Raw genomic sequence first — 19,516 nt, forward strand, 5'->3', positions numbered from 1 at the left:
GGTTTCCGCGACCGTTCGTGTCGCTCTTCTGCTCCCTGTCTGGTCTTTCCTTGTCTGCAACGTGTCAATAATAATTTAAAAGAAACAAAAGCCAACAACTTTCAACAGCTCGTGCTTTGTACAAGTCATCCATCACAGAGGAGCTCCCAAAATTGCTAAACTTATTTTTCCTTGACCCCATGACGTATTCGACGGTAGGTCAATTGAAGTCAAGGTTAGGAGCATTGACTTTCGCAAGAGGCCCACGTACTTGATACGGTTGTCGGTTGCCATGGAAATAAGGTCCTGACGTTGCCAACACAGCGACATCTTGTGGACCAAAACGTTACGCATGTTCACGCGACTGTATTCCGGTTAAATAGCTTTCATTAAAATACTACTAATATTCCCTACATAGATACACACAGAGGAATTTTGATGGATAATTAAAACAAAAATGTTTTTATTTTGATACGTAACAACAAAGACGCGTGACGACGTAATGTGACGTCACGGCAGTGGCTGCGTGTGCGCGCTCGTTGCGGTTCCCTAAAACGAGAAAGATGACTGTTGAAGGCCACTTCGTGTCCCGTGAGCACCAATATAGAACAAAACCGAAATGTCTCGCTCGAGCTAGGTTAGGCTCCTCAAGCTAGCAGTGTTAGCTTTTTAGCTCGCGCTGCCAGGAGTAGCGTTGGACGACTAAATGTGCTGAATGCGCACTTTTGTGGGCCACGACGGATAAATGACAGCGACATTGGACCGCCAAGGACATTACAGCCAAACATTGATGGATTGTGTGCCAACAAATTTCACTTCCTGATTGAACAAAACGCCACCACGCCGCGTTGCATTGTGGTCGCTGTAGGCGGACTCGCGATCACGTCGTTCGTGTCAAAGAAGTCAACCTCGGCTACTCGTTTTTGTTTGTCTGCTCGTTTGCGGGCGGCACCCCTCTTAGCTTTTCTCTCTTTTTCTGAGCGTGCACAACACGAGTACGCCGCGACGGCTCGTCCGCATGTTGACGACGTCTTCTTGGAGTACAACTCCAACTCCCACCATCCCCCAGCGTGACGTCACTAGTTTCGCAAGGCGAGCGGCTGGCTAGAGAGACCCGCCCGCTTCCGTGTTGTTCTTCTCGGCCAGCAACACTTTGGACGGCCCCGCGCCGCCATGAGCGAGTTTTTGTGAAGCTCGGACTTGACTCGTCCCAACGACATGTCTCTGCCGCGCGCCTCCAAGAAGAAGGACAAGCGTATCCTGTCGGCCACCTGCCCGGACCCTAAGTGCCAGGCGAGCCTGTTCTTCCCCGTTCAGGGCTCCGCTAGCATCGAGTGCACCGAGTGCGGCCAACGGCACGAGCAGAAGAACCTGCTCAACGTTCAGGAGGTGAGCGATCCAGATGCAGTGCTCCACAACCTGCTCAGGAACGCCCTTCTGGGCGTGGCGGGCCCCCCCAAGAAAGGCAGCGAGCTGGTCAAGGTGATGGGGCTGTCCAACTACCACTGCAAGCTGCTCTCGCCGCTGCTGACTCGCTACGGAATGGACAAACAGAGCGGCAAAGCCAAGCCGCTGAGGGACATGAACCAGGGCGAGACCTTTGATTGCTCACTGCTGGGCAACCGGGCCTTCCTCATCGAGCCGGAGCACGTGTCCACGGCAGGCTATGGCAAGGACCGCTCGGGAAGCCTGCTCTATCTCCACGACACGCTGGAGGAGATCAAGCAGGCCAACGGCAACCGGGAGTGTCTCATCCCTGTCCACGTGGACGGGGACGGCCACTGCCTGGTCCATGCTGTGTCGCGGGCGCTGGTGGGCCGTGAACTCTTCTGGCACGCCCTGCGGGAGAACCTAAAGCAGAACTTTGAGCAGAACCTGGACCGCTACAAGGCCCTCTTCCAGGACTTCATTGACGCCGCCGAGTGGGAGGACATCATCAACGAGTGCGACCCGCTCTTCGTCCCGCCTGAAGGCGTACCGCTGGGCCTGCGCAACATCCACATTTTTGGCCTGGCCAACGTCCTGCACCGGCCCATCATCCTGCTGGACTCGCTGAGCGGCATGAGGAGCTCCGGCGACTACTCGGCCACCTTCCTGCCGGGCCTGGTGGCCGAGGAGCTCTGCCGCGCCAAAGACGGCGAGCTCAACAAGCCCATCTGCATCGCCTGGAGCAGCTCCGGGCGCAACCACTACATCCCACTGGTGGGCGTCAAGAATGAGGCGCTGCCCCGGCTGCCCGCCCACCTGCTCCCCAAGGCCTGGGGGGTCCCGCAGCAGCTCATCTGGAAATACATCAAGCCGGAGGCAGATGGCGGCTGCGTGGTCGGCGGTGACCGCAGCCTGCAGGACAAGTACGTCATGCGGCTGGTGGGCGCCATGGAGGAAGTCTTCATGGAGAAGCACGGCGTCCACCCATCGCTGGTGGCCGACATGCATCAGTGGGTGTACCGCCGCACGGGCGTGGTGGGCGTCCAGCCCGAGGAGGTGACCGAGGCGGCCAAGAAGTCAGTGGCTGAGAACCGCCTGCACCGCTGCCTGCTCTGCGGCGCCCTCTCGGAGCTCCGCGTGCCGCCCGACTGGCTGTTGCCGGGTGGAAAGCTTCACAGCCTAGCCAAGTCCACGCACGGCCAGCTGCGCCCCGACAAGAACTACAGCTTCCCCCTCAACAGCCTGGTGTGCTCCTATGACCCGCAGAGTGACGTCCTGCTGCCCGACTACAAGCTCAGCTCGCTGGACACCTGTAACTGGTGCCGCGGCGCCTCGGTGCGCCCTGTGCGGGCCGACGGCCTCGTGGTCTACGCCGACGGCGACCGGACCGACACGCCCTCGCAGGGCGGCAAGTGCGGTTGTGGCTTCAAGCACTTCTGGGAGGGCAAGGAGTACGACAACCTCCCGGAGGCCTTCCTCATCACGCTGGAATGGGCCGGCCGGGCATTCCGGGAGACGGTGCACTGGTTCCAGTACGAGGGCGACCCGGCGCTCAACAGCAATGTGTACGACGTGGCTATCAAGCTGGTCACCAAGCACTTCCCGGGCGAGTTCGGCAGCGAGGTCCTGGTCCAGAAGGTGGTGGATACTATCCTGCGCCACACCGCCAAGAGGAACCCAGAGGAATACAACCCAGTGGCAGTGGGCGGCGCCCATGCCCGCCGCCTGGCTGACGCAGAGGAGGCCACGCTGCCTCCGCCGGACCCGCCCAGCAAGATCATCCTGACGGGGCCCAAGGCCAAGACGCTCCACAAGGAGGAGCTGATCATGAGCCGGGCCGAGCGTGACCTTCAGCAGAGCATCACCAAGCGGGCCCCCCTCTCGCAGCGGCGTGGCCAGCGCGACAAGCCGGGAGAGCCCAAGGAGCGCTCCCCGGGGACGCCCGCGCTCTCCTCGGCGCCAGCCACCCCTACCAAATCCCCGGCAGCACCAGCCGGTGGGGAGAAGAAGATACGCGTGAGCGCTAGCGATGGCCGGACCGCCACCCTGACCCTGGGGCCCCGCGCTTCCTACTCGGATCTGTGCAATAGCATCGGCCAGCACTTCGGGGTGGCGCCCGCCCGCCTCTGCATCCGCCACGGCTTCCCCCCACGGGAGCTCCCGCCGCCGGCTTCCGGCCACGAGCAGGAGCCGGTGGCGCTGCGGCATGGCGACCGGGTCACCCTGGAGATCCTGAAGGGCACCGATGAGGAGGAGGCCCCAGCTGAAAGCCGGGACGCCGTGGCTTTGGCCAGGTCGAGCGAGCGTGACCTCCAGGAAGCCATCGACCTCGAGATGTCCTCACTGTGTCTGCTAGCCACCTTGATGGGTAAGCATGCCGCCCGCATTTCAAAGTAAGACTCATTCAGCGGCGTGTGACGGTAACAAACGTCAAACCTCAAACGAGCTTTGGGAGCAAATGTTTGTTCCAGAGCAACCGGAACGGATGGCTGCTGTCGATGGACGGCCCGCCGCTTGCGCTTCTTGTTAGCGTGTGCTAAGCTAAGCATGTGTGATGTCGCTGCAGGCGAGGAGGATGTGTGGTCGTACGCTAAGAAGCTGCCGCATTTGTTCCGGCGTGGCGGCGTCTTCTACAACATCGTCAAGAAGGACACGGGTACGTAAAACCGCCTCGGGACCCGCGCCCGCTCGTGAACGACAACGTCGCACAATGCTCCTCTTCTCAGATTGCTTTTGCCAGCTCACTCTCCACCGTTGCTGTGACCTTTCCTGCTGCTTTGGCATCTTGTTCTCTATCACATCCACTTATTTGTTGATATCAGTTAAGGCAGTCACGTGGACTAGACAGAGTCAAAGCCTTGGTTTGGCTCCAGCATGACCCGTGCGTGCGTGATTTTAGGACTGATGAACGGGAAGCACTGCACGCTGCCCCACCTGACGGGGCGCACCTTTGTGTACAACGCGGCGGAGGCCCGTGTGGAGCTGTGCGCTGACCCCGCCGGCCACTTTGAGGTGTGCGGCGACGTGGAGGAGCACGTGAAGGAGGCGCAGGCCCGGCTGCGCTCGGACGCCGCCGGCGGAGAGGCCAGCCCGTCGCGCGGCACCCTGCGGCCCGGCGGCGGCGCTGTTCGCAAGAAGGAGCGGCTACATGCCGTCCAGGCCTTCCAAGGAAAGGGCCACTCGCTGGGCAGCCGCAGCGCCTCCCCACCGCAGCCGGAGCACCTGCCCATCACGCGCCAGCACAGCGATGGCACTGACCTCGGCCGCGAACCAGTGCGCGTGGCGCCAGGCTTCGTAACGGTGAAGGACGGCCACGGTCCAGACCCCGTCCTCATGGAGCAGCAGCGCCGCAAACTTCAGGAAATGGTCTCCTCTATCCAGGCCTCGGTGGCGCGCTGTCCGCGGCCCCCGACTGGTGGCGGGCCGACGCAGGACGAGGACCAGATGGAGAGCCACGACAGCGAGCGGGCCGAACCGATGGACCACTCCTGATTTCGGCCCTTCCGCGGCGAGCCGCCGGCCGGGGCCATAAAGTGCCGCTCCGCTGACTGCGCCGCCCACCAGTTGGCTTTGTGCGCGCGACTTACTAAGCTGCGTTGGCGTATCATTCGAATGGTGTGCTTTGATCGTCACCAGATCTGCAAGAAGCACGAGCGATGTCGAGAAAGACATATGTAGACGCGTGTGACGTGAGAAGCTGCGCCCGCAAGATTCACATGACAGAAAGTTGCACAGCCCAAACCCCAAGTCGTGCTCATGGGCGGCAGGCGCGCCACTTGCTGGAGAGCAAGGTGAGGGAACTGCTTTGATCGCCATTTGTCATTCTTGTTTTTGCTGCATGACAACAGCCGATGACGAGGCGGCGGGGGCGGAGCTCGCTGACTGTGTGATTCTGCTTTTCTAAGACAACTTTGCCTTTTTGTTGTCGAACGGCGCCAAGGTTGTGTGTTAGGAGATAGAGCTTAACGTTCAATCAAGCGCGCTTGCGCCACCCGCTGGCCGACACGCAAAGGCTCTGCTTTCACCGCCGTGAGGGCCGCACCGCAGCGTGTTGTCCACTTTATTTTGCGCTGTGTCGAGAATGCGCAATTGGTGAGACGAGCGTGCCTTGCAGTTGGAGCTTTTCTCTGACTTGGACGAGCAAAGCGACAACTGCAAGGTCAACGTCATCCTTTTGCTGTTTGCACGTAGGATGAATCTACAATAAAAAAAATTGATTGCCATTCGTCATGGTTTCCTCTTTCGGTTCCAATTGCACATAAAGACAGGCAAGTGTATCCCACAACATCAGCGACTCCCTCTTAAGTACGAGTTGTGTTTGTTTGGGGTCGTCCTTTGCGTTAACGCACTTTAGGACCCAGAGGCCAGCCAGAAGTGCGTGCAACAAATGTGAGCTTGCCAACCACGTGACGCCATGCACTTTTAGAAGACGTCGAGGAGGCAACGTGAGTGTCGACTTTCACGACCTTTAACATTTTAACTTCATGTTCGTTTTGTTGCCTGCAACAAGTCTATGGCAGTAGATTGGGGTCAGAAGTTTTGTACTTGAAAAACTAAACTCGTACTTGAGAAAATAAAACGAGGAAGACCATGCAGCCTCTCTGCCAGGTGACCAACTCGCTCGCTATCAGCAACGCTCGCTCGGCCTGCAGTCCCGAGCTGCTCCAGCGGGAGGCGGTGACGCTCTGCATCAACGTGACTCGGCGACAGCCTTTTCCTGACACCGTTACCGTCACACGAGTCCCGGTGAGCGACCGCCCAGACGACGACCTCTACAGCCACTTTGACGCCTGCGCCGACGCCATCCACGCCGAGGCCAAAAATGGCGGCCGGTGCCTGGTCTACTGCAAGAACGGGCGAAGCCGCTCGGCCACCATCTGCGCCGCATACCTCATGAAGCACCAGAGGATGGCGCTGGCGGACGCACTCAAGGTGACGCGGGGGCGCGGTTTCTTCTCTTTTCTAAACTCAAGTCTGTCATAACGCGATGCATGAAAGAGTCCCAGTCAGTAAAGATGGTCGTTTGCTGTCGACAGAAGGTGAAGGCTGCCCGGCCCGTGATCGCTCCCAATCCCGGCTTCTTGGCTCAGCTGCAGCGATACGAGGACGAGTTGAGGAGGAGACGAGACTCTCATCCGTCCCACGCAAGCTCAGGGGATTTGGAGTCGGACACGGACAGCTTCTACTCAAGAGCAGTTTCTCAGGAAGCTGAATAAAAAAAGTTCAAGAATGAAGGTAACTTCACTCCTTGCCTTTGATGGCATCTCTGACAAAAAGCTGCTTGTGTCCGCAAGGGGAGGGGGGGGGGGTCGCTGTCAAACTTGGGTGCCTGTCCACTACAACGTCTCAAGGGGTGTAACAGGTAGTTAAGTAAGAGTGAGCCACAACTGTGAACCGAATGAAAACACAGCAGCGAGTTGAAATGACTTTATTAGGGTGGCGCATCAGGGTTGGGGCGGGTGCGAACTTCTGTCCCAGTCCTGGCGCACGCGATCAATCCACTCGTTGTAGTTGGACACCTTGGTGTAGATGCCCAGCTTGTCCCGGCGCCCGCAGCCCTCGCCCCAGGACACCAGGCCCACCAGGAACCAGGTGTCAGCGTGCAGCGTCACCATGGGGCCGCCGCTGTCGCCCTCGCAGGCGTCCATATTCTGACCCAGGACGCCGCCGCACAGCACGTTGTCGGAGATGTTGTGCGACATGTGGGCGGCGCACAACTCGCGGCCGACCAGCGGCACCCGGATGACGTTGAGCGCCGAGCTGAAGCGCTGGCTATCCTGGCTTTCCCTGCCCCAGCCCGTCACCACCGTCTGGGTACCGTTGCGGTGGAGGACCCGCTCGGCCAGCCCGCGGCTCGGCAGGCACGCCGGCAGGATGAAGTCGGAGAAGGGCGCCGGGCTTTCCAGGCGCAGGAGAGCGATGTCGTTGTCCACCGTGGTGCTGTCGTAGTTGGGGTGCGGGATGGTCTTGCTGACTTTCAGCATCACCTCGGTGCCCTCATCGCGGAAACGCTCGTAGTCGCCTGGCGACAGCAACCGGCGCGTCACTATTGGGTGACTCATTCCTAGGACGGGGTCGGCAAAAAGCGGCGCAGGGACACGGGGCTCCAAACCGGCAGAGTCCCGCTCAAACCGCGCTGTCTGGTCACACCAGACTTAAAACCACTGATTGGCTGATTTGCATTAAGCGCCGAATCCTTCCAACTCTAGGGGCAGTAAGCTCCCCAGGTTCTGAGTTTGAGGTGGCACGATTAAGTGTACATAGACCGATAGTGACACAGTCATTCTTTTTTTTCATGCAGTTTGGAGCAGAAAGACAGGCACGGCCAAAAGTAATGTGCGGACGGACTGCTGCCTAGTTTCCCTCTTTGGTAAGGAACAATATCAGCAGCTCAGCATAGCGGGCTCGGGCGCGCCGACTCACCCAGTCGCACTCGGAAGCGCAGGTTGTTTTCCAGACAGTGGGCGGCCGTCAAGACCCAGTTCTGGTCAATCAGCACGCCGCCGCAGTGGAAACGACCTTTGGCATTCTGCAGCAGGACCTGGCGATAGCCGTGTTCTCATTACCGGCTAAACCCGGGGACAGCGCTGCCTCAAGATGACTTTTGGACTTGTATTTGCTTTGGCTCGCCGGCAACAACTCGACATTGAATGCCGGTGACTGGCACTGCTGGCACTGGCTCACCTGCCAAGGACTCTCGCCCTTCTTGCCCACCTCCCCGCCCACCATCCAGGGCATGAGGCCATCAATGGGCCGAGTGTAGGACGAACGTCCGATCAGCAGCTGCCCACACGACGACGACCCTGCGCACAGGTGACGAGACGCTGGTGGGCGGAATCCTCGGCTCTCGCCCGCTTGCCGGCACCTATTCCTCACCTTTGGCGACGCAGCTCTTGCCGTCGTCGTGCAGCTTGTAGCCGTCCACGCAGCCGCACGTCCGCCTCAGGCCATCCTCACTCTCGGTGCACTCGTGGTCGCAGTCGCCGTTGTTCACGCTGCAGTTGGTGGCCGATCGAGCTGGGATGATAAGCGTCGTCATCAGGCACGGCTGTTGAGTGGCCCCCGCCCCACCCTCGCCCCGCCCCGCCGTTTTTTGTCAACACCGTCGGCCCGCTTCCTATCGGGCTTGGTTTGGACGCGTTCCCGAGTAGTGCTTGCAGCCCAAATGACGTTCTTTTGGCACACAGTCATACGTCCGCCTCACATTTTTGGACGGCTCAGGGGCAAATAGTTTTGAGGCCTCCCCAAAAGCCAGAGGTCAACTATTTCAAAAGGATAACACATGCACTCCTCATCCTGCTCACGCCACGGAACGGGTTGGGTGCGTTGGACTGACCGTGTTGGCAGTACTTTCCCTCGTATCCTTGGTCACAGGTGCACACGTAATCTTGCAGTATGTCCACGCACCTCCCGTGGACACACCTGTTGGATTCGCACTGGTTGCCGTCTGGAATGCACGCACATAGATGCAGGCACGGTGGGCGTGGCCTCCTTTCTCCCAATGATTTGTGTTCATGGCTGTCCTTGTGTCTCACCTCTGTACACCGTCCAGAACTCCAACTGCAAAAGTTTAAGGAAAACCCCAAAATGAGATGCATGGTTGAAGTCTTTCAAATGATTGATTTTTTGGAGGATGAAACCAAAGTACTTGGGATCATATACAGCATCCCAAGCTAGTCACAAGGTTCTCTTTAACTCACCGTGGCCTCTCGAACCTTAAAGATCTCGCGCGCCTCCTCGAACTCGCATGTCTCCTCCACGCACTCGCGCTCCATGGACGGCGGCTTGAGCTCCTCCAGGAAAGAGTTGGCGCGGCGCGAGCGCAGCAGCATGTGAGCCTCGGGCGGCCTGGAGAAGACTGAGGAAGCGCAGCACAAGCGCAGCATGGCGCTGCTTCAGCCGCCCCGGCCCGCCTGTCTGCCGTAGGCCGCTTTGGCCGGGCACTCACCTGATAGGCTAAGCGCCGATGCCGCCCAGGCGGCCAGCATCAGGCACGCGCACACGGCCTGCTGGCGCATGTCCGTCAAAACCTGCGGCCCATCACACCAGGTGCTCAGACCACGGACTACAAACGTGGCCGAACGGAAGTCAGGCGCCGCCGATCGGCACAATTTGCCTCCTTTTCATCATTATTGTATTCGACGGAAGAAGTCGGCGAGGCCTCGCATGCAACGGCGGGACAACCAAACAGAAACCCCATTCCTGCCCAAATCAGCACCACTTTCTTTCGAAAGCGCAACTGTCAACTTGGTGGCCGCGCGACGTCATACAAAAGAATTGGCAAACAACAGCAGCGCTTGGGCTCCGCTTTCAAACCGAATCACGCTCGGATTCACGTTCAAATCGAAGTCAACTACATGACAAAGTTAAAATCCAAAGCGCTTTCCCACGAGACCTCGATCGAGCGAGAGCAATAAGGGGACAGAGGCGCGCGCCTTACTTGCTAGCGTGTTTTTCGATGACGCTTTGATGTCTGACTCTCGGGATGTCGTGGTGGTCGTGCTGGTGGCTTCTTCGTGTTTGTGTGGTGTCAATGAGTGACAAGCGATGTTTACTGCGAGTCCACAGTCTGCGTCCCCCGCACTGTCAACATGCAAGCACCCTCCCCCCCAATCAAGGGGATGGACTTGACTTCGTTTTCAGTTTAGTTTTGGCACCACTGTTTACTTTCAAAAACCTCATCTTCTCCTTTTTATCTATTTGTACACCATCCTCCTCCTTTGAAATGACGTGCTGGGGTTGCCACTTGTCCTCATCATCATCACGGTCGTCAAGGTGGGTTCCCTCACGTTCCAAACTCTCTCTTCGTCTTTGGTTTGTTCTCTTCATTAGCCAGCTTTGTTGGAGCCAGGGGGTTCTGCTCGTAATTTACAAGGGCCTCTGCCAGGGACGGCCAGTGCTCCACAATATAATTATTCCAACAGTGTGTGTGTGTGTGAAATTTTGTGTGTAAACAAAAAAAAAAAAAAAACGCTGTGATGTCTTCACTCCTTTGTATTTATTTATTATTCTCATATCAAATGTGCCTACCAGGGACGTGCGGTCAGAGGAGGCATAGCCTCCCCTGCCATCATGAAAAGGGGAAAACCAAATTCAATCGTTTTTATTATAGTAATTTTCCTTTTAATTTCAATAATTTTGTATCATCATTATACCGAATGTGTTTGTGTTTGAATAAAAGGTTAAGAAAAAAATTTTATGCTGGCATTTATTATTGCACATTCGGTATAATAACACCATCAACTACAATTCAACAAATACAAAATTAAAACATCAATGTCGGCATAACGTGTGTCGGCTCGTATAGCAGCAACGCTGTCTGTCACTCACTCGTGAACTTAGCGAACGAACCTGAAAATGGCGGCGTACCTAACTCGTATTGTTAGGTACGCCGTATTGTGTCAAAATGACGTCACAGCTCAAACAGCCAATCAGGAGGTGTGGGTTGAAATAAATAAATAAATAAATAAATAAATAAATAGTGTAGTGAACGATTCTTTTGAGTGAACTAAAGATTCAGTACATCACTAGTACAAAGGAGTGCACACGACCAAGTCCCGCCAGGTCGAAATAGACGACTGGTTAGTGACACGGACCCTTGCTCGCTAAGGCGTTGGTTCGATCCCAGGTCTGGGCATGTACTTAAATGTGCTTTTAGAATTGAAACCTCGCTTGGTACACATAGGCTAACAAATCTTTTAGCTCCTGCAGAACACGAAAATGAACAAAATCTTTTCACGCAGGAGCGTTTGACGAGGGAATCTTGGAAAACATGTTGGAATGCGGCCCCAAGGACTAGAGCTTGACACCTTTGACCATGATATTTCCCTAATAAAGTGTGACTAGGTACACTTGAAAATGGCGGTGTACCTAATGGAGTGTCTGTGTGATTACCTCGTTAAGTGCACCTGCGTGAAAAGTTTTAGCTCCTGCTGAACGTGAAAGTGGCTAAAACTTTTCACGCAGGTGCACTTAACGAGGGAACCACACGGACACTCCATTAGGTACACCGCCAATTTCAAGTGTACCTAATAACAGGCCACTTTATGAGGGAAATATCATGGTCAAAGGTCACACGTGTCAAGCTCTAGTCCTCGGGGCCGCATTCCAACATGTTTTCCAAGTGACCCTCGTTAAGCGCACCTGCGTGAAAAGTTTTAGCTTCTTTCACGTTCAAAAGGAGCTAAAAGTTTTCACGCACCTGCACTTAACGAGGAAACCACACGGACACTCCATTAGGTACACCGCCATTTTCAAGTGTACCTAATAACAGGCCACTTTATTAGGGAAATATCATGGTCAAAGGTCACAGGTATCAAGCGCCATTCCTCGGGGCCGCATTCCAACATGTTTTCAAGATTCCCTCGTTAAGTGCACCTGCGTGAAAAGTTTTAGCTCCTTTTGAATGTGAAAGAAGCTAAAACTTTTCACGCACCTGCGCTTAACGAGGGTCACTTGGAAAACATATTGGAACGCGGCCCCTCGAGGACTGGAGGTCGACACCCCTGGTTTAAGTGAAAAGTGCCACACCCGCCCCCACTTTCTGATTGGCTGTTTGATCTGTGACATCACACGGACACTCCATTAGGTACACCGCCATTTTTAGGTGTACCTAATAACAGGCCAGTTCATTAGGGAAAAATCTTGGCCAAAGCTTAACTGAAAGTGAAAAGTGCCACACCCGCCCTCACCCCCACTTTCTGATTGGCTGTTTGATCTGTGACGTCACACGGACACTCCATTAGGTACACCACCATTTTTAGGTGTACCTAATAACTTTATGCATTTTTTGTACGTGTCAAGAATGTGTATTTGACTGCTTGCTCTTTATTTTGTGGAACATCAACACATATTACACAACGTAAAACACATACATATTGTCATAAAAAGCAGTTAACCAAATGTCAGATTTTTGTTTTCATGCCCAAAAAATAAAAACAAGGAATAAAACACCAGACAAGTTTTAACAGGTTTTAATGTTTATTAAAATAATAAAAGTAAATGCCTACCCAGTCATGAACCTGGGGCCTACCAATCCTTTTCAACTGACGTCAGGTTACTATGGCATGTTCATAAATGTAACACGTGAACACAATAAGTAAAACATCTACAATAAACTTTTCGTTATTGTTGCTAATTTGCAGGCAGCTCAGTTAGCCCACCACGAAACTCTTAACAGGCATTTTCACTTTTCTTTGGGCGCTCTGTCATCACCGCCTGACACGTTTCCATCCTCGTCTTCGTCATCGTCGTCGCCGATCATGCCTCGAAGATACGATCGCTTGAACTCTTGGAACACGAGCTCCTCCTCCATTTCACTTCACAAACAAGCGTGTTATTATTATTGCTAACAGCATGTTGACACAAACGCCAAGCCAGCTATTACAATTAGCGCATTACCAAGAGCGTCAAACGAGCGAGTGACAACAATGGCATGTTAGTTGCCCCATTGCTTAAAGTCAGCACATTGCCACTAATGTCAAATTGCTTTTTGCCATTAGCACTAAGGTGAAAGCGCTTATTAGCATCATCTTGGTCACAAAATGCATTTCTTTTAGCATACTTGCGGGAGCATCTATTTGCGTTAGTGATGGTAAACCATTTTTACGTCATTTGGTGGCCGATTTACAAAATTCTCACACATGCACATGTCCAAGTATTGCGTTCGAATTTCATGAGAAATAAATAAATAAAAAAGTCACCTTTCCTTGACTGATGGCAAGAACAAGAAGATGGGAAGAAGAGTTTGAGTTTTGTCAAATATTTGCTAATATATCCTACATTTTCTAGATCCTCACCTGTGTCAGGTTTAGGGTGCATCAGTTTGAAAGGAAGCTCCAGAGAAACCTCGCTGTCACACAAACAATCCATCAAAGAGCGGTTAGCGTCGCTAGCTTAGTGTTTGGAGTCGGAGGTGTCAAAAATCTATACACACCTTGAGCTCATCATGCTGCCAAAATGTACAAAAAATAACAGAATTAATGTTGTGCACTGAGGATAGACAATGTCAGGAGACATTCTGTGCAGTTTTGGTCACAGTTTCAAAGACTTGGCAGGGATGTTAAGTGCTCCAACCCGGAACGGAAGCGTCCAACACAAGACACGACAATTTTCCCCCTTCAGACTAGGTAGTGTTCCCGCTCACGTGTCTCTCACCCTGCAATGATGAGCTTGACTGTGACCCTGTACGACACCATGATGCCCAGAACCTCCTTCAGGACGCCTGGCTTGACGCTGGAACAGTACCTTAGCATTAGCATTGGAGTGACAAGCTAGATCCTCTTAAGCGCTTGCTCACATGCTGGACGATGCCAAGTTGGTGTCTTCGTGCTTGAGTTTTCCGTCCAGGGCGATGCCGCGCCGCTCCCTGTTGTTGGCCAGCAGGGGGAGCAGCAGGATATCTTTTTGGAGCGTCGCCCCTGAAGACACCGTATCCCTGAAGAACAACAAAGGTGGTTGGTCAAGGGCTAGCATCAACATGAGCCTGCTTGCCACTCACCCTTCTTCGATGGCGACGCATTTGACGTAGCTGTCGTTGGAGTACAACACCACCGTGGCCACCTGATCCACTGCAGACAATGAGACCAACGCTAAAGAGACTGTAAAAGGTCATTCCTAAGCGGCCCCTCGGATTAGCGAAAGGGAAAGGCATCATCACGCTGCCTCATACTGCAACGCTCTGATGTCACGCTGCGATAGGAGGGGCATCACTAATTGGGAAGAACGCACCGGACACCACCACGTTCTTGACGTTCTTGCTGGAGTTGTTGACCACGTTGAGGTGCAGCTTCATTGTCTCACCGTGGTAGAAAACCTGCAAACGGAGAGTGGGAGGAAGTCACCAGAACACGCACAGCCAGGCCTCCACGGCCACGCCCCCACCTCTTTGTCCAGGCGAGCCAACACGTGCAGCGGCTTGTCCGACACGGGGAAGTCCCGTGAGATCTCCACAGCAGAGACCTCCTGGCTCTCGGGGGCATACTGCACCTTCCTGATCATCAGCTTGACCGAGCTCCTGGAGGACATGGAGCAAACGGAGATCAGGCCCGATCGGGGGATGCTCGGTATGCGGACTCGGTGCTGTCCGACCTTACCGTTTGCGAATTTTTTCGTCCTGACTTTCGGCGCTGAACGCTTTCACCTCAAACTCCACTGCACATTGCTGAGGAGACAAGACAAAAGGCATTGTGTGATGCCGGCTGGACAAACTCAAATCCTAACCCTAATTTGAAACCTGAAATAGAAACCATAACCCTTGTTTGAAAGCCTAATTGTTTGCCTGGGTAAATAAAGGTTATATATAAAAAAAAAAAAAAACTTACCTTGAAACCCTACCATCAGTTTGAAACCCTCACCCTAATTTAAAACCGCATGCACAAGTGGGAACGAGCGGCGCCGTCACCTTTCCATCGTCGTGGGGTGCCGGTTGCATGGATACAGAGCAGGGCAGGTTGTCGGGAAACTGCAATGACACCACACGGGACACGTGTTCTGCACTTTGTGTTGCTAACGGAGCTGTGGCAAGTTGTGGGCATGAGTTGGCGGTAAGAGCTGGGCAGAGTGGGGCGTCACCTCGAAGAAGAAGGGGTAGGCGTCATCACCCAGTTTCCGCAAGAGCTTGGCTTGTGTGCGCGTGTGGACGCCCTGCTCGCGGTCCTGCAGGGGCGGGTACACCTGCCGCGTGGACAGGTAAAGCTCGCGCCGGAAGGCCACGCCCATCACGTCCATGTCATCGCGGCCGTAGCGGAAGGTGCACGACAGCGTGACAAACACTAGGGGGCGCCAAACAGAGCGGTCACCACTAGAGGACGCCGCCAGGTGCGGCCGACGGGCTCACCTTTCCTCCCCTGCAGGGCTTCGCGGTCGATCACGATGACGCCGTCTAATGGGATGGACGCCGAGAGGGTTAGCGTTACCAACTGCAAGTGGGCGACGGCGAGGTGGCTCGCGAACGAAATAGCTTGGCGCCAAGGTAGCTAGGTGGAAGGTAGCAGGGCGGCTTGGTGGCAAGTTGACTAGGTGGGAAGTTGACTGGGTAGCAAGGCGGCTCGGTGGCAAGTTGACGAGGTAGCAAGGCGGCTAAGCGGCTAAGTGGCCTCACCTACTGGATCCACAGAGTCCATGCGGTCCACAAAGTCCCGCCTCCCCATGTACACGCCCACCTGAAGACCACCGCATCAGATTGATGACATTATTAGTCTGTCATCTATGCTTAGATAATCATATTTTTTCTCCTGAACATATTCATCAATGAATTCATCCATTCATCTCTTCATCATCCATCGGTCATTCATCCGTCATTCATGTCACATCGATTGTCGCGATGACGACGACATTAGCGCGTTAGCGTGAGCTGACCGACTTGTCCTTGCAAATCTTCTTGAAGACGACATTCTTGGGGCTCATGATGCTGCTGAGTGACAAGATGGACAGGAAGTGGTCAGCGTCACTCTGGGTAGTGTCGAGGACCAAGACGACGAGGAGGACCAAGATGAAGACGAGGACAATGGTTTCGTCTCTATATGCTAACGACGGCTGTCCAGAGCGGGCTCTCTCTCCTCGGGAACGGCCAATCGGGAGCTTCGGCCAGCCTGGCCGCGCCCACCGCAACTCACTCACATCAACCGCTGAGAGGATTGAAAAACCTTCCGACCACGTCAGCACGCCATCAGATTACACCGTGTGCCGTCGTTCAATTTTGTGTATGTGTGTGTGTGTGTGTGCATGTGTGTGTGTGTCCTCATTGTTCCCTTACAGGAGGCAACATTATGGGATATCTCAAAGTTGGCCTCATTTGTCAGGTCTGCATTTGTTGGTGGGGATGTTGGATGGCGACTTTTTAAGACCGATACCAGGACCGGTATTGACTCTTGAGTGATACCAAGTAGCGATACCTAGTTTATTTTCCATGGTTATTCTCTTCATCTTGCATTGGAGTCTCTCTTTTGCATTTTGCCATCGACGTGATTGGCTCTGAGAAATTTAAAAGATGGCCTCCATTCCTGAGGAGAGTTTTCAGTGCATCAGGGCCTAATCTGGTTTTGTGCCCGTCAGCAACTGCCCCGGATTACGGCCTTTATCGCCATCAGCATTATTACTCACATCGGATTACAAGGCGACGCAAGCGCGCAGAGGTGGCCAGAGAGGTCTTGAAAAGACAAAGCGCTTCTTTATTCATCCAAGCAAAATAGTGAAAAGGACGAGCTGGCTTGTTTGCAAGTCACTTCAGACGTAAGCTCGTGCTGTGTCCGCCTCCGACCTGGGTGGAGCCTTGTACACCTTGCCTGGAGAACTGCTGCTGTAACCGCTGCATCACAGCAAAGAAACAAACGAGGGAAACGCTCATTTAAAAGGTGTAATTTGAAAAGCTAACCCTGTGTTGAAACCCTACCCCAGTCTTAAAAGCCTCACTCGAGACCCTAAGCCTGTCTGGAAGCCCGCCGAACGTGCGACTATTTGCGTCGTACGTACCCTTTGTGAGCAGCGGGCGACGCCCTCCTGCAGGCGGTGCACAGCAAGCCGCCCCCCAGCACGGCGAGGCAGGCGCCCCCCCAGCCCAGGTAGAGGCCCACGCCCATCTCGAACCTGCAAGATGAAAACGCACGCTAACGACACCTGACGTGATGTGAGGTGCTGAGATGAGGCAAGACGACTGACTTGGCGCCCACGTAGAGCGGGTTGTAGAAGTCCTGCACCACCATGTTGGCGTACCACGACACCGCCGTCAGGCAGCAAAGACCTGTGAGCAGGAAGGGGGGGGGGGGTTGGACGTTTGGCGTTAGGGAAAGGTCAATCAAGAACTAGCGGCGAAATCAGCGTCTCGTCTGTCGAAGCCCAATGGACACAAAGCAATGCCATGTTTTTAGTGAGCACTAACTCAAATCTTTTGAGGTGTTTGTCGACCAAACGATGACATACAAAGAGCATGAAAGCTTTGGACGGCTCGAAACGCGGCTCACCGGCCAGGATGCTGAGGATGCCTCCGGTGACGGCCATCTTAGCCTTGGAGGCGTCCCCGGCGGAGCCGATCTTGATGCACTTGAGGCCCAGCAGAGAAACCACCATGGACCCCAAACCCAGCAGCAAAGACACGATCATCAAGGCGCGGCATGCCTGGACGTGACCTGCGCCAAAAACAAACACCGGCTTAGCACCATGATGAAAAGAGGAAAGAACAGAAGCAAAGAATGAAGACTGATGGAAGAAAAAAATGGAGCTTGCCAATTAAGTGAAACGAAGGCCAAGTGATGAAGAAAATGAAAGAAAGCAGGCCAAAGATTACGTCATGAAGGCAAAAAGGGTGAAAGGGGAAGAAGAACTAGAAGTGTGGGAGCAAAGCAAACAGAAAGTGCTCATCAAGCCAGTTAATGATTGCACATTATGATCATAAAAATGGCCACCACGCCTCTTTACGAGCTGCTGAACACAGCTCGATGAAGTCAGTCTTCTGGTCTACACTAAGCAATGCTTAAGCCCTGTCCCGCTGAGCCGCCAAGGCAGAAAGTCTCGTCAGCGTGGGCCGGGTTTCCTTCAAAATGGCAAATGTTGGCAAAACGTCGGCCCAACTGTATTTAGCGATTTATGTTCAACATTCCCTTGCGACAAGAAAAAGTACACACAAACATCTGGCAACCGACCGTTTGGTCAACATTTACCACCACGAGGCAACATTTGCTGCCTTCCAAAACACTTGGTCGCCCCCTAGTGGCAAAGAAGCCAACGAAAAAGAAATGAAAGCTGCAGTCTGGAGAAAGAGAAATGAAGTCAAAGAAGAATAAATGATGACAAAAGATGAAGAGAATAAAGAAGGAAAAGGAGCGCTAACGACAGAGCAAAGCAAGGTTCAAAAAAGAAAGGAAGAAGAAACGAAGGCTAATGACGCTGCCTTCACGGAAAAGGAGAACAAGCAGAAAGCAAAGGGCGTTGTAAGGCCAGTGAAGAATGGATGAAGGCTGGACAAGTAGGAAAGGCGTCAAAGCGACGACGACGGCTGGACCATCTACCGGGAAGCGAGAGCAAGGACTCAAAGTCCCTGCACTCGGCGATGCCAGCGCTGTTCTCGGCACACGAGTGCCACAGGTTCTCAAACTGCCGCTGCGAGATGATGACGCTCCCTGCCACAGTGGAGATCTTCCAGTAGTCGTTGGCCAGCGCCGCGCCCGTGATCAGCCAGCTCACCAGGCTCATGATGAAGCCCGTCACCTCCACCGCCGTAGACATGCTCGTCGTTCGCCGACAACGCTCAGCAAAAAGAAGAATAGCCGAGACAGACAGCAAGTTGACCAAGTAACGCACAATGACAACAGCCGTGTCGGCGCCAAAAGACTTTGCCCTCTGCCGGGGCCATAAAGCGCACGGCCCCGCCCCGCAGTATCGATTGCCACAGCCATGCCGCGCCCTCAACGGCGTCCCGAGCCCTCCGAGGGCAAGGGCGGCAGGACGGAGGCACAATGAAAGCAAACGGAAGACGTCAAGGCAAATCCAGGCAAACGGAAGACGTCAAGGCTCAAGAAGGAAGGAAGATGGAAAGCAACAATCCCAAGCATATAAAGAATCAAAGGCTACACATGAGAAGACAACCAAAGACGGAGCTCGTAAAGGCTGAAGGAGATCTCAGATAAGAATGAAGAAGTACCCTACTTGGGCCAAAGAACATGTGGCTCAAGCCTTGACAAGGACCAGGACTCAGATGAGAAGACAACCAAAGAAGGCTCCAAAAGAAACCTTTGAAGGCAAACCAGGATTGTCCGAGAGGCAAAATGAGAAGAAGAGGTGGCAAGTTAAGACAATGAAGGGGTGAAGGGAGGGAGGAGGGCTGCTGTTTCCAGAAGAGGACCAACATGACGATCCAGGGCCATTTGCCTCCACAAAAAGCACTCTTGAAAATCAGGCCGCACATGGTCATTTTTTTGGGGAGGAAAAAAAAAAAGCTTGACTATACATAGCCCTCGTATTTCCTGCAAAATTATTATCAGCATGAACCCGTCGATTGCCAGGTGCCGCTCAAACCGTTACGCCAAACTGGAAGGGCTCTGATGATGACGCGTTGCACGCAGGGCGGAGGCTACGGTTCAACTGGTTCCTGCCACACCGGCGACCCGTTTTAAGA

The 19,516-nt window shown here is 54.1% G+C and overlaps 5 protein-coding genes across 8 annotated transcripts; 2 read left to right on the forward strand and 3 right to left on the reverse strand.

The window, feature by feature from the left end:
• The first annotated feature begins 483 nt into the window (after positions 1 to 483).
• On the forward strand, positions 484 to 5,630 carry vcpip1 (valosin containing protein (p97)/p47 complex interacting protein 1). The gene is made up of 3 exons (XM_049748136.2): positions 484 to 3,775; positions 3,974 to 4,063; positions 4,307 to 5,630. Exons 1-3 carry the CDS (start codon positions 1,198 to 1,200, stop codon positions 4,897 to 4,899), a joined length of 3,261 nt encoding a protein of 1,086 aa, XP_049604093.1. The 5' UTR covers positions 484 to 1,197; the 3' UTR covers positions 4,900 to 5,630.
• A 158-nt stretch (positions 5,631 to 5,788) lies between these two features.
• Positions 5,789 to 6,641, forward strand: dusp28 (dual specificity phosphatase 28). The gene is made up of 2 exons (XM_049748144.2): positions 5,789 to 6,339; positions 6,444 to 6,641. Exons 1-2 carry the CDS (start codon positions 5,998 to 6,000, stop codon positions 6,621 to 6,623), a joined length of 522 nt encoding a protein of 173 aa, XP_049604101.1. The 5' UTR covers positions 5,789 to 5,997; the 3' UTR covers positions 6,624 to 6,641.
• A 180-nt stretch (positions 6,642 to 6,821) lies between these two features.
• proca (protein C (inactivator of coagulation factors Va and VIIIa), a) lies at positions 6,822 to 10,338 on the reverse strand. Of its 2 annotated transcripts, XM_049748143.2 has the most exons (9): positions 9,848 to 10,338; positions 9,356 to 9,437; positions 9,108 to 9,265; positions 8,943 to 8,967; positions 8,744 to 8,854; positions 8,284 to 8,424; positions 8,092 to 8,210; positions 7,831 to 7,948; positions 6,822 to 7,429 (listed from the first exon to the last, which is right to left on the reverse strand). In XM_049748143.2, the coding sequence occupies exons 2-9, from the start codon at positions 9,423 to 9,425 to the stop codon at positions 6,852 to 6,854; spliced, it is 1,320 nt and encodes a 439-aa protein (XP_049604100.1). In that variant the 5' UTR covers positions 9,426 to 9,437; positions 9,848 to 10,338; the 3' UTR covers positions 6,822 to 6,851. The 2 variants fall into 2 exon arrangements, with proteins under 2 accessions (XP_049604100.1, XP_068504763.1); XM_068648662.1 differs by having other exon boundaries at positions 9,356 to 10,338.
• A 2,030-nt stretch (positions 10,339 to 12,368) lies between these two features.
• On the reverse strand, positions 12,369 to 16,019 carry saga (S-antigen; retina and pineal gland (arrestin) a). Of its 3 annotated transcripts, XM_049748157.2 has the most exons (15): positions 15,766 to 16,017; positions 15,509 to 15,569; positions 15,245 to 15,289; positions 14,980 to 15,179; positions 14,810 to 14,869; positions 14,502 to 14,569; positions 14,290 to 14,422; positions 14,137 to 14,221; positions 13,907 to 13,976; positions 13,706 to 13,843; positions 13,564 to 13,641; positions 13,343 to 13,357; positions 13,206 to 13,258; positions 13,110 to 13,119; positions 12,369 to 12,725 (listed from the first exon to the last, which is right to left on the reverse strand). In XM_049748157.2, exons 1-15 carry the CDS (start codon positions 15,811 to 15,813, stop codon positions 12,593 to 12,595), a joined length of 1,197 nt encoding a protein of 398 aa, XP_049604114.1. In that variant the 5' UTR covers positions 15,814 to 16,017; the 3' UTR covers positions 12,369 to 12,592. The 3 variants fall into 3 exon arrangements, with proteins under 3 accessions (XP_049604114.1, XP_068504766.1, XP_049604115.1); XM_068648665.1 differs by lacking the exon at positions 13,110 to 13,119; XM_049748158.2 differs by lacking the exons at positions 13,110 to 13,119; positions 13,343 to 13,357 and having other exon boundaries at positions 15,766 to 16,019.
• Positions 16,020 to 16,556: 537 nt separating this feature from the next.
• cldn15la (claudin 15-like a) lies at positions 16,557 to 19,507 on the reverse strand. The gene is made up of 5 exons (XM_049748162.2): positions 18,411 to 19,507; positions 17,367 to 17,531; positions 17,065 to 17,146; positions 16,879 to 16,992; positions 16,557 to 16,714 (listed from the first exon to the last, which is right to left on the reverse strand). The coding sequence occupies exons 1-5, from the start codon at positions 18,625 to 18,627 to the stop codon at positions 16,633 to 16,635; spliced, it is 660 nt and encodes a 219-aa protein (XP_049604119.1). The 5' UTR covers positions 18,628 to 19,507; the 3' UTR covers positions 16,557 to 16,632.
• Between the last annotated feature and the right edge of the window lie 9 nt (positions 19,508 to 19,516).

Source organism: Syngnathus scovelli, chromosome 17 (assembly GCF_024217435.2).
Source record: "Syngnathus scovelli strain Florida chromosome 17, RoL_Ssco_1.2, whole genome shotgun sequence".
In the NCBI taxonomy this organism is placed as follows: Eukaryota; Metazoa; Chordata; class Actinopteri; order Syngnathiformes; family Syngnathidae; genus Syngnathus; species Syngnathus scovelli.